Raw genomic sequence first — 13,995 nt, forward strand, 5'->3', positions numbered from 1 at the left:
CTAACTGGATTTTAGTAATTCATTCAATCAGATACCACACAAAATACTTAGAGAAGAAATGAGAAGGATGTAGAATGTGTCATATAGCTGTGTGAGTGAAACATGGGCTGTACTGTAAAACACAGTTATAACAACCTGAGTTAACAGAGGTGAACTAAAAGATGGGTATGAATGGGATGCCCCAGGGCTTAATAAGGGAGGGGGGAGTGAGGCTTTTTAGAATCTTTATACAAGGTCTTCAAAAGGCCAGGAAAGAAGAGTTGGTTTTCTGCAGACAACTCAATATAATGAAACAGAGTTGATAAGCAGGAAGTTATGGAAAGTAAGAGAAAAAAACATGGTAAAACAAGGGGAAAAGTCTAAGATGCGGTAGCTTAAATTCAGGGCAAAACATGAAAAAAAATTGCATTTGAAAGTAAAAATACAGAAAGTATCATACAGTTGAATGTGAAACAGTAATAATAACAGCAAATGAAGAAAGGACCTGTTGGAGAGAGAAAGGTAATCGTAAAAGACTAGATAAAGATAAGCAAGCAATGTGAGGGGGCAGTAAGGAAAGATAGTGGGATGCATACAGAGAGGCATCAGTAATACAAAAATGAGTTATTATTTCTCTCTTCAGGCAGGTGTTAAGACACTCTACCATTATATATATAGGTCTGGACACCTTGGGTGGGATTCATGAAAAAAAAATCTGGCATAGTTCAGTTTATGCTATAAGATCCTTGTCTGTGACCTGTCAGTATAGTGCAAATCGTATACACCATGAATTTGCAATGAGCAGTCTTTTGTGACGTGGGAAAGACATTCACCAGATGTTGTAGTTAGCACCACTTATCAGAACACAAAGTGAGGTACCTATTAACTTAATGTTGTATAAGCAGTACATTGGTACCCCATGTCCTTCCCCAGAGCTGTTAAAACCTGCACCCCTATACCTTGTAAATAAGCTTCTGAACTGATGTCTACATTCATCCTGCCCATGCCCATATCCCATACATACTGCTGTTTCCTAATGTCACCCTTACTCTCCTACTTGTAAAATGTCAGCATAAATGCTGATATCTAGCTTAGTTCCCCTCGTAGATTAGCTGGTTCTCAGATATAAGTTCAAGCTTCTGTCTGTGACACTCCATGTCCCACCGCCCTGTCTCTAGTATATTTAATAGTGTTCCTTTGCTGGAAAAGCTCCGTCCAGTGTCCTGATTCCAATACCAAGACATAAGTGCTTTTCTCAGTGTTAGACTCCTCTCACCTCCCTTAGTATAATATACATATATGCAAAAGTCTATTACATATACCATCCCACCTCCCTGACTCTCTTGATAAAGAAAGAATATAATTGCACCAGGATAGATCTAATCCTCTGAATGATTTCAATAGTTTACATTTTGTGTATATGTCTAGGAGACACCTGCAAGCCTCACTCCTCTTCTTGAAAATATAAATGCAAGCTAATGCCTAGGGGAAACCCTCTCCTAACTTCCTGACCACACACTCTCAAACAGACCACAGTCTAGAACCTAAATCTGTCCCATTCCCAATAGCTGAATGGCACAATGACTCAGTGATTAGTGGGTTCTGCTTTGCAACTACAAAGTCAGGGATTTAGTTCTGACCTGCACTTACAGGCTCTGAGGATTATACATGCTATTCTTAAAGCTGAAGGGTTTTCTCCAAATACAATTTATTCTCATCTCCTAGGTGGCTCCCCATCTCATGTTACAGTCTCAATAAGTCTCAATAATAATGTGTGTAGGGTAGATCCACTTCCATTTCACCACCACCCACTTGAAAAAACATGACTATGCACTTGTATCTAGAACACTGCCCACTTCTTGATTCATCTGATAAAAGTAAATAGTAAGGCTATATTCTGGATTATTTTTTCTCTCTCTGTCTCACAAAAAAAACACTTTTTACCATCCAAATATATGCCTAAGCAGTTATACAGCATCGGAAACTACCTAACACCAGACTGTTGTATGTTAGTACAATCTGCACCAGCGTCTCAGATACCCCATTAACAAAACTAGGACAGGTACACAATATGTCTGTCAAATGTATCTAGGTTGCCTAAAAATACTCACAACTACATTTCAGCAAAATGTCTCTTGGTTATCGTTTAAAACATACTGTGACACTTTTTATTGTGTAATGTCCATAAATTATTAAATCCAGCTCCTAAACATCCCTTACCTCAGCTTCTTTAACCCTACCACTCTGAAATCTTGCCAAAACCTTACCAAACTTTATGCTCATTATAAAAAAGTTCTTGCATAATTATCCAGAACCAAAAACTCCTATGTTGATACCATATTCAAAAATGACTTTGCACCAGTATGGAACAAGCTTCCACCTGCAATCACAAACCAAGACATCTTATATAATTTGAAAAAAAAAAAAAGCAGTTAGGGTAATATTATAAAAGTCAAGCTACCTGAGTAGCTGAAGGAGTTACATAAAATGAAATCAAATTATCAAATAATTATAAGGCGAGCAACTTCAGACATAACCCCACTGGCAGATAATGTATACTTTACATTACTTTATGTTACACCAATATATTTATACTGCATGTTGTTGTGAATGTTCTGTAATACTGCCAGTACTCCAAGCTAGCAACAGTGAGTAATAAAGCTTAACTATTTTTACTGAATTCAATGATTCCCCGCAAGATTCAGAAATGACCTTCCTCAGTCATATATTCTGAAAATCATTTTTGTTTTCTGAAACATCCTATTTAACTTATTGTGTCTTCTTTTTCTTCTTCTTTCGACTTTTTCCCAGTTAGGGGTCGCCACAGCGGATCACCTGTCCGCTTATGATTGGCAGTGGAGTTTTACAGTGTCGAGTTGCTAGCCCGGCACCCAACCTTCCACAGAAGGCACACACACACATGCACTCATACCTAGGGCCAATTTAGAGTGTCCAATCCACCTGCAGCATGTCTTTGGGATGTGGGAGGAAACCGGAGCAACCGGAGGAAACCCACACAACCACAGGGAGGACATGCAGACTCTGCACAGAAGGCATCCCAGCCAAGGATCGAACCGGAGAACCTCTTACTTTGAGGCGACAATGCTAAATGTGTCTATGCATTTTAAAATGTTTTGACCACAACAGAACAAGCAAACTAGATATATGTTACCTCTGCCTCCTCATATAATATATTGGAATTTAGTACTGCTTTACCTGACATCTCCATGTGCATTGTTAATAGAATGTGAAATGTTTGCTTGAACATTAAAAAATATCTCTCTCTCCCTATATATATATATATATATATATATATATATATATATATATATATATATATATATATATATATATACTTCCACTGAATGTGGGTTAAAACCGAGTTTGACACCCTGGCAATCAAAGCATAAAAATGTATGTAATATATGCATTAATTAAATGAGTAATTTTTATTATTTTCCATGGGTTTATTAATATTAACTGTACCTCATTTGTGTTCTATAAAGAAAAAAGAAAGCTAAATTAACAGAGTGATAAAATATTACATATCCATATAGGAAACACATTTTTCTGTCTTGTCCTTATCAGGTAACTGAATCCTGTCATGGCCCAAAACCATTTTTCTTTTTACCTTTTATGTCTTTCTTCTTTTTAAATTTAAAGGTTCACTACCAGCAGCACTTAACTGTAGCACAAATGCTCATTTTATATGCCCTGTTTCAGCTTCCAGTCTGTTTCTATGCATTGGAGTAACTGCATACAACTGTGATTCTCAGACAAAAATCATTATAGTGCACTATTTTTTCCATTCATTTTTGTAACTACTTAATGCTGACCCCTGTCATACATTCTGAGAAAACAGTTTTCATTATGCATGTCCGTTGCCTTTTTTACTTTTCCTTTATATCACTTCTTTCTCAATTTATTGCTCACATTGTTACTGATATTACATTTCTATGATAACTGCATTTTCTTGCTTATTGATGCTTTTAGTTCTTTTCCTTTGAAGACTGACATCCTTAATATGTGCAGATATCCATGGGGAACTGAATCGATACCATGGCTACTGCCTACCGGGGCCTACAATTGCATAAGTGAATAGATATGAGTGAGTGATCTGCATTATTGTGCTGACATAAAATCTTTCTCCCCTTTTGCACCTGTTCTTAATCCAAGTATTGCCGAACCCAATGCAGCATGTTTCATCAGTTGCAATTTGTTAACAACTATTTCTGTCAGTTATGCTGTGCTTCTTCACATGGTACGGGGTATTGAACATACAGAGATGCATCATATTTAAATAGTTTTGATTTTTTTAAACATTTATATTGTTCAATAGTTAACTTGCTTATTTACAAGAGCATATTGTTTGAGATCAGTTTATTTGCTGGTAACTGAGCATCACAAAATATTATGAAATTCCTCTTTAAATTCCTAAAGGGAAATGTGACTGCCATTTCTTCACATTTGGCAAAGTGGTTGTGAGGAATATAATATGCCCTGTGCCATATAATATGCCAGCTGAGCATGTGGATGATGGCACCATTACTGACCAGAGTAGGTAGTGGACTAGTTAGAAAGATGGCAGCAGCAAGTACAGTGGCCTGGATAACTCATTGGTAATGCTGACTGTTCATTTTGTGAACTGACGTTAAGAAGTCATTGAGAATTTGTTCTAAGAAGGAGTGAGCTTTACCATCCCATAGGTGGCTGCACTCTAGAATAAAGTACAGAGAGGAACATCAGCAATGCATGGGGAACCCAGTGCATTAAGTAGAAAGCATGACTCAAGGGCTTCCCCAGGTAGGGAAGCAAGTCAGCAATTTGGCATGTTTTTTTCTGAGTTGCTGAACTCTGACTCTGTCTACCTGATGCCTTTACCTGACAAAAAGAAGTTTCCAGCACTGTAGGATGATACATGTCCCATGTTAGCGTTGAACATTATGACATGGATACATATTGCTATCCTTTCTGTCAGTGTTTCCTATGGAAGTCATTACAGAGGACATTCATGTGATAGGTAGGTCAGATGCAGTACACACTCATGGATGCTTTAGGAATACAGAGCCCAGAACATATGTCATCACCAAGTGTGTTTTTATATCCATTGTCACCTGACAGTATCATGTAATGGGGATGCTGATGCTGTTTAATAAAGTTTAAAATTATTTGCTTTGGCCACTTATTTTGGAAATTGTATATTTTGTCAAGGCTGACATAATCTCATCACAGACGATTGCACCTGACCTGTCAAACTGACTGATAATAATTTTAGAGTTTGTTGTAATAAAAGCAGAATGTGCAGGAGATATGGGGATGGGGGTCTCTCTCTCTCTCTCTCTCTCTCTCTCTCTTTCTCTTTTTTTTTTGTTTGTTAGTGCAGGACTTGTGACAGTGCTTTTTATGAAAAAGTCATGGTAAATCTAAACAGGCATGTTACAGTGCTTATTAAATAATATACAAGCTTGCAATGACAGCAGGAGTAAATCACAAATGTGAATGTTTATGCTGCACTGAGAGATGGGCTGTCAGAAACATTTTAACCATACTTTTCCTTTACTTCAAAAAATTTCCCATGCGTCCTATACCGCTTCCAAGACAATGTTGGGTGATTTAAAAGTTTATTTTTTATAAGTACTAATAACCCCAACCCACTTAAAGAAAAGTAGATTTCCAAACTAGAATATCCTAAAACACTATATTCAAGTGCATCTCTTCATCCACTGCAGTAAGCATTAGCAGACGTCACATGTGCACAGCTGCATCACAGGACCATAGGACACAGTTGCTAAGCAGAGAATTCGGATACACTTGAAACTGAAAGGTCTGGTCTAAAGGTGCTACCCCTTTTCTTTCCCCTTGTTATGACCAAAGAGAAATCAAGCAGCAGCAACACAGCACCCAAAAATAAGAGCCCTCCTCACCTATCTTTTGTTCATTGGTCCAGCACCCAGAAAAGGTAACATATACAGTTTCATGGAAATCCTGTTCTGCCCCTAAAATATCATGTTAGGAAAGTAAACTCTTCATTATTAAAAATGAAGGATTGGAATGGATTTAATTAATGGCAAATCAAGTATTTTTGGACGAATATTTATGTAGAATCCTGTCCACACTATCATGTTTTAAACTTTGAAACTCGGTCACCTGAAATATTTTTTAAGTAATGAATTGATGGTATACGTTGACCCTGATCCACTGAATCCTGTCCGTTAGTAATGGGGAGAGCTGGATTTACCCCCTCTGTAGGACCTATTAATGCACATTCAAGAGTTTCACTGATTTAAGTTTTGCTGCATCTGTATTAAAGACCTAGTGTGTATATATATATATATATATATATATATATATATATATATAAATATATGTGTGTGTGTGTGTGTGTGTGTGTGTGTGTATGTATACATGGATCTATTATTTTCAAGCAAATGGGCACATCAGTGTGATGTATATCAATGTACAAACAACAAAACATAGAACATTGGCACATTGTGCACCTACAGCAGACTAAACCAACAGCAATTGCTTTTGCAGGGACTCCCTTGCACCTCCATGTAGGGGGCTGTGCTCCACACACCCTTGGCAATTTTATATACTAACTCCAAGATTGCTCAGTCCTCAAGGAAAGGGAATATTCCCCTATGTGGGAACTGTTGAGCTCTTGCGTAGGTTGACCATCTGTTGCTGTTGACCAAATGGTGTCAACCAAACAGACATCGGTGTTGTGCCATTTCAATAGTAATTTCAACTTTGTGCCATTTCAAAAGCAAATAATCCATCTATGTATGTATATGTGTGTGTGTGTGTGTGTATGTATATATATATATATATATATATATATATATATATATATATATATATATATATATATATATATATATATACAGATAGATACAGCTATACACACACACACACACACACACACACACACACACACACACACACACACACACGCTCACTCACCAGCAAATGGAATGTTTATTTTCATCAAAATGTATTTTCAACACCTCTGGCTGAATATGACCAATTGCATTTTAGCAAACTGGAATTCATTACAAGGTGATGTTCCAGTCATGCATGTGTGTGTTTAAAAATGTGATTATTTAATCCTGCTCAGGCATGACTTTGTCATTCCTTCAGCATATGAGTTTCTTTTGTTATTTCCATTGCACATCAGCATGCCCTCCTCAAACTCACAAAGCATCACATACAGCCATTATTCTGAGCTGTAGTTTAATATTCCTTCAAAATATGGCTAACCTTTAGGGCTAGTATACCAACTGCTTTACAGTATTTCACAGAGTGTATGAAAGTATGCTAGTTCTGTGTGTGACTTAACTTCCAAACTAGTACGTCAGGGCACAACAAATGAAAAATAAGCAAGTAGTATGTAGCAAACTCAAATAACACACCATTACTATAAATATTCTATCAGGTTTTTTTTTTCTGATTATACATCATTCATAATATACCTATGCAGTCCTGAAATACATATAAAAGTACTTTTCCTTTGCAGTTATTGGCCATACAATAAGTAAAAGTGCTGTTGGAAGCCTAGATTATTTATCATATGAAATATTTGCTCACTCTGCTATAGAACCAGATATTAAACCAAAGCTCAGTGATACAAATTTTTAGGATTGGCTTGGACTTTAACTGAAGCAGCATTTAATTAAATAATACTTTATAACAGAACCTGAGATGTTTGAAGAAATTAACAAAAAAGTGTTGTTGAATTTGACTTTGAGGTGAGAGATATATTCTGAAAATTGAATAGTTTAGATGATGGAACTGATTCCATTTTACAAACAGTGCTGCTTTGACTCATAGTCAGCGCAACTAAAACAGTTAAGAAGTAAACTGTCTATATTTTAACCTGTGAAAATAATATAGCTAACATACTCTATTGCAGCCTTTCCTGCCTTACAAAATTATCACTTCCCACCTACTCTGAAGACCATAGTGTTAGAGTTGTGAGAATGTAAACAGCACTCCCTCAGCACCATTGCACTGTTCAAATGAATACCTCTAGGAATCAGAGGAGAAACAAGCTATTTGTTATTGTAGCACGTGATGGCACTGCTGTTTACCTACACATACTGCTGGTACACTTGTTTCAGCTGAATCTGTGCTGTCCTGTATCACTCTCAGGGTAAATACCTTAAAATTTTCTGACAAGGCAGACCTGCCAAACAGTTATTAGGCAGTGCTCCAAACTGTTTAAATGTGGTAGGCACCATTTAGTTTGTGACCATGAGCAAGACTGTGAGCTATGCCCTCTTTTTAACGTAAATATCTATTACTCTCTCTGTGTCTCACCATTACACTGTGTCTTCCATTACATTTGTCTGTCTTATTTAACATTTTTCAATTAATTTCTTCAACCTTGCTTAACTTTCCTGATCTCATTTGAGTCACTCACGACTCACAGGAAACCAGAATAAGCTTAATACAAAAGTCACAATAAATGTTGACTTTTTCCAGTGAATTTTAGTATCTGTTCAAAACACGTGTAACTAATAGTAAAAGAAATAAATTTGTGGTATATAAAAGCAAATCAATTAGTTTTTAGTAAATCAAGCTGTCCCCATTCAGTTATTTATAATGTAATTTCTTTGACACTGCTTATCTAATCTATTTTTCTGAAGACAGGGAGCTGAGAAATAGCATGTATTACTTGAAAGTGCTGTTCTGATTCACATTTCAGAAGTTTTCCCTGTGATCCAAGCAGCAGTTGTTTACATGCACAGATTTAGTTCACTTTGGCAATGCAAGTGGTGTACAGTACTATAGCACACACCAACAAAAAGTGAAATAAATACAAAAAAAAATATTAATCAAATGTCTTTGTTTTAGCTGATTCTCATGTTCCTGTTTTGGTCAAACAAATGCTAGCAATTGTTTCCTGCTAAGTAATCACTCCTTGTGTTATTTCAGTAACTTCAGAAGAAAGGAATAATTTCATTACAAAAATAAACGAAGGGACACTTCCCTCTATTTAAATAATCTGTGTTTAAACTTCTTATTCTAGAGAAGTAATTAAAATTTTAAGAAAGATAAAATGACTCACCTTATGGCTGTGTGTGGGGTGCACTACACAAACAAGTTGTCCTGCTGCTGAGAAAACTCTCCTAGCTTTACAATGCCGAAACCTGAGGTGACAAAGATCCAGGGTGATACCAAAGCATTGTGTAAAGAAAAGCATCACAACTTTTGCTGATAGAAATTAACAACCGTAAAGTCTTTCACCGTATTAAAAGTGGGGACGGCTGCAACCTTGCCAAGCACCTTAGCCCTACACAGCTTAACATGCCTTCATAGCCGCTGTCAAAATAAAAAGGGTTAGAATGTTGCAGCAGCAGAGTGGCCAATCACAAGAATCAGAATGTTATCCTTGAGGTCCAGAGACAACCAATAACAAATGCCTCTACTACAGGAAGTCCCAGATGAATTGAGCATGGCAGCGAATGCATTATTGAGCATTATCATACCTCAGCGCACTGCATTTATCTTTTGATTACAGCCAGCCATATACAATACTGGAAAGACGTGCAGGCAAAATTGATTGCCTAACGTCTCAATTTATTAATTGACTTCATTTACTAGAAAAACTCTTTCTGACATGAAGGCAGAATGTGAAGTATTAAGCAGGGCTGCCCAGCTCTGAAGAGTAGCACAGCTGAAACTGTAAAACATCTTTCAAGGTTCTTTCTGCCTTTTTTTCACTGTCATTGCAGTTGTATGATATTCCTGCAATAAAAAGCTGCAGATGCCAAAGATCTCACACACGTACACACACACACACACACACACACACACACACACACACACACACACACACACACACACACACACACACACACACACACACACAAAGAAAAGCAATATGATTTTAAAGGTAAGTGGAGTGAAAGCATGTTCTTCTATTTGTTGATGTAAAATGAAAATGAGATGCCACGAGCTACTCTCACAGGATTAATTGCATGTTTTCCTCTGCTTCAGCACAGTCATAATTGAGAATGAAATTGCAGTGCGCTCTGTACTTGCAGGATGCTATTGTGAAAGATGCCTTTCTTGTCTGGTTGCTAGCCTTCCGAAACAATCAAATGTGTGACTATTACAGGACTTTACAAAGTGGCTGCACTAATACTGCTGGGGTATTTTGTGTGGCTTTCTAATCAGTCTGTAATTTTACCATTCTTGATTTTTTCCTTGAAATGTTTGTAATGTAAGTCTTTTCAAATATGATAAACTGTGATTGCCAGTTTTCATGCTTATAGTTAAAGGTAGATGTTGTGCAAATCTACAAAGAAGCATTTTAAAAATGTTGTATAAGTCTATTTTCTGTTGGAGGCAGTCTGCTTAATTCCTGTGTGACTGTTACAAAGACTACGATATATGGTAAATGAAAAAAATATAAAATATGTATTTATATCCATTATATTATTTACCATGTGAATAAGGCATGTGGTATGGTTTCTGAAGAGTTCTACAACTGCTGAAGTTTTTTTTTTAATAATGCTAAGAAATGGCTTAAAACTGACATTTGTTGCTACTCAGAAATAGCTTAAAATTCAATATTTCGTCCATGATAGAATTACTGGGATGTTGTCAAGGACTTTCCCGTTGCTAAATGATTATCAGCACTTTGCACAACATTATCATTAACTCAAGAGGGGCACAGAGATAAATTTAGCAAGATGACTTTTCTAGAAGTTCCAAGATTTGATTAATACAATAATGCACACCCCAGATGCCTGTCATGAATCAAATTTCTTCAGCATACGTTGTTTTTTAGCTTTCATGTCATCACACAGGCATACGGAATTCACTGTCAGAAAAGCAGCGTCCATGTCATCCAGAGTAGCTATTTTTTCTACCATAAATTGTTAGTCTGTTTAACTTCATAAGGCTAGAAAAACAAATATTTAACTTAATAGTGTGTTCTTTTAACAGCCCCTTTTGTGTTTGTGGCACAGATTTCTGCAGTTCTCTAAATGTTCAAAATGCATGCACTTGAGGCACTCCTCAGTATGGAGAACATCGACATCTGTGCAGTAACAGAAACCTGGTTTAAGGCTCCTGAGAGCACCCCAGCACTTCTAGGCTATAACTCATACCATACCTGTCGGCCACAGCACCAGGACCGAAACACAAAAGGCGGGGGTGTATCCATATTCATCAAGGATACCCACACCTGTAGGTTAGTGGCACAGCACAATGCATCAGAGATCATCCATGTGCAACTAACAACGGGCAAAACTGCAATCCAAATTGTAGCTTGCTACAGATCACACACCATGGCCCAGGACCCCCATTCCGCATTTCTGGAGACACTGGGAAATATGAAGGTCCTACCAAACACCCTAATACTGGGTGATTTCAATTACCCAAACATAAACTGGGAGAACTACTCAAGTACTAACTCCCTTGTCCAACGCTTCCTAGAATTTATAAACTCGAAAGCCCTGGATCAGTTGGTCAATACCCCCACCAGAGGGAGTAACATATTGGACCTGGTCATCACCAACATGGGCGACCGGTGTTCCACACCAGAGGTCAACCCCTCACTGGTTAGATCAGATCATAGACTAATCACTCTGGATATCCACATTCTGCCCCCACCCCCAATCAAGGAAACCACCTTGAAAAACTTTTCAAAAGCAAACTTCACATTACTTAAGACCAAGGTGGAAAGGTTCACAGCCCCCATGCTAAAGGACAATGCTATCCAAGCTGCTGAAACCTTTACAAAGGCACTCTATGAGCATCTGCAGGAATGCATGGATCATGCTATCCCAAGTAAAACCAAGACTCACTACTCCAAGAAAAGGAAACCAGTCTGGTGGACCCCTACCATAAACAAGCTATACAACAGAAGGAGGAAACTAGTACAGAAAAGAGTAAAATCCCAAGAAGGAAAGACATCCCTGATCAGTATCAGCAAGAAACTATGATCCCTCATTAAATCATCCAAGGCTAGTTTCAAAAGAAAAATTGCCAATGACTCCAAAGATAACCACAAAGCATTCTTTAACTATGTCAAGAACCTAAGTGGAACTCTCAGATCTGCTCTGAGTTAGTGCAGAATGGCACAAAATACACTGAACCGACTGAAATTGCCAACATTCTGGCAGACAGATTTAGTGCAAACTTCACCCCCCTCTCACCCCCTAAAGGGCCCATAACCGTACCAGAAGAATGTAGGGCCCCATCAATCACCAACACACAGGTTAAAACAGCCCTATCCAAAGCCATAAACACAGCTTCAATGGGACTGGACAGTGTCCCAGGCTGTGTCTTACAAGAGCTCCAAAATTAACTAACCCCTCGCCTTAACACACTGTTCAGACTCAGCCTCTCTACAGGCTACGTACCCACAGAGTGGCGCACAGCAACAGTTATCCCGCTCCACAAAGGTGGGGCCACAACGGACCCCGGGAACTATCACCCTATAAGCCTGACTAGCCTGATCTGCAAGGCTATGGAACGCATCATCATGGAACTCATTAACAGAGACATTGGGAATCTCCAAACCTTGGACCCTACGCAGTTTGGCTTTGTTAAGGGCTTATCATGCCTCCTAAACCTGGTGTAATACTTTGAGATGGTTACCAAGGCAATAGACGAGGGAAAGGAGGTCCACACAGCCTACCTAGACCTCGCAAAGGCTTTCAACACCATTCCCCATTCTAGTATTATAGACAAGCTCACCAGCTTGAACATAAACCCCTACATTACGAGATGGGTTGCCAGCTGGCTCATGGATAGAACCCACATGGTGAGAGTTGCAGGCTCTACGTCCAACTCTAAACCGGTTACAAGTGGCATCCCCCAGGGCTCAGTCCTGGGACCCCTCCTGTTAGGTATATACTTCTCAGAGGTACAGGCAAGCATAGGAGGACTATGGCTGACCAAGCTTGCAGATGACTGCAAACTAGGGGCATAACTGATTCATGGCTGATACAGATACCGTCCAGATGGGTCTCACTGAGACGGATACCTGGTGTCAAAATCATGGCCTCAAGCTAAATGCCAAAAAGTGCATAGTCATCCCCTTTGGAAAAAACAAAGTACCCATGAACTACCACATAGGTGGTAGTCCCCTAAATACAGAAAATGTAATAAGGGATCTGGGGAGCCAAGCTAATAGTAATCTCTCCTTTGATAATCATATTGCCAAGGTGGTTAGAAAATCCTTCTATGTGGCCCGCCTAATCACAAAAGGGTTTACATCTAGGACAAAAGAGGTTATTGTGCCTCTCTACTCATCACTCATTAGACCTATCATAGAATACAATGTCCCATTTGGGATGTACCTTACAAGACACCTGCAACAGCCGGAAAGACCACAAAAGTACCTCATCAAGACGATTACTGGCCTCAAACAGATGCCCTATGCAACCTGACTCAAGAAACTCCAGCTGTACTCGGTTGCATACTACTTACTCAGAGGTGATCTCTGCCTGACATACAAGGCCATGTCCAACCCAGAATTGATGGACATGCTCCACCTAAAAAAAAACAAATCCCGGAAAGCCACGTGCTCTAGAGATATAAACCTCACCACAACAATAAATAGGACATGCTGGAGGGATAGATTCCTATCCCAGAGACTCCTCATGCTTTGGAACAGGATTCCAATATACATCTGGCAGACCCCCTCACTAACACTCTTCAAGATAAACCTTGACGGGTGGATGGGAAACAGAAAATGTACCCTGGGGATCACTGCAGTGGCTCTGCTGGACAGTGGCGCAGGGAACTAATGACTCTGCTGGACAGAGGCACAGGGAATTAATCTAAGGGGGTGGCGAAAGCCAACACATTCTGGCTAGTTTTATAAATGCCATTGGGCAGATAGCCTAGTACTTACCTATTAACCTATGAACCGATAAAGCAAATCCATACCCACAGACAGTAAATATAATAGAAAGCTAAGTATCACACAGATAGGCACATCTTTTAATTGACCACTAAAAAAGCAGGATAGGACAGATATGTTGAGTTAGTTAC

At 38.6% G+C, this 13,995-nt stretch overlaps 1 protein-coding gene across 1 annotated transcript in view; it reads right to left on the reverse strand.

The window, feature by feature from the left end:
- SIAH3 (siah E3 ubiquitin protein ligase family member 3) overlaps positions 1-9,770 on the reverse strand; it is a 735,965-nt gene extending 726,195 nt beyond the window's left edge. The window contains exon 1 of the mRNA XM_044071716.1: positions 9,050-9,770. Within this exon, the coding sequence (XP_043927651.1) occupies positions 9,050-9,184 (135 nt within the window). The 5' untranslated portion in view covers positions 9,185-9,770. The remainder of the gene's footprint in view (positions 1-9,049) is intronic.
- Positions 9,771-13,995: the final 4,225 nt, after the last annotated feature.

Source organism: Protopterus annectens, chromosome 5.part0 (assembly GCF_019279795.1).
Source record: "Protopterus annectens isolate FY-2018-M chromosome 5.part0, PAN1.0, whole genome shotgun sequence".
In the NCBI taxonomy this organism is placed as follows: Eukaryota; Metazoa; Chordata; order Ceratodontiformes; family Protopteridae; genus Protopterus; species Protopterus annectens.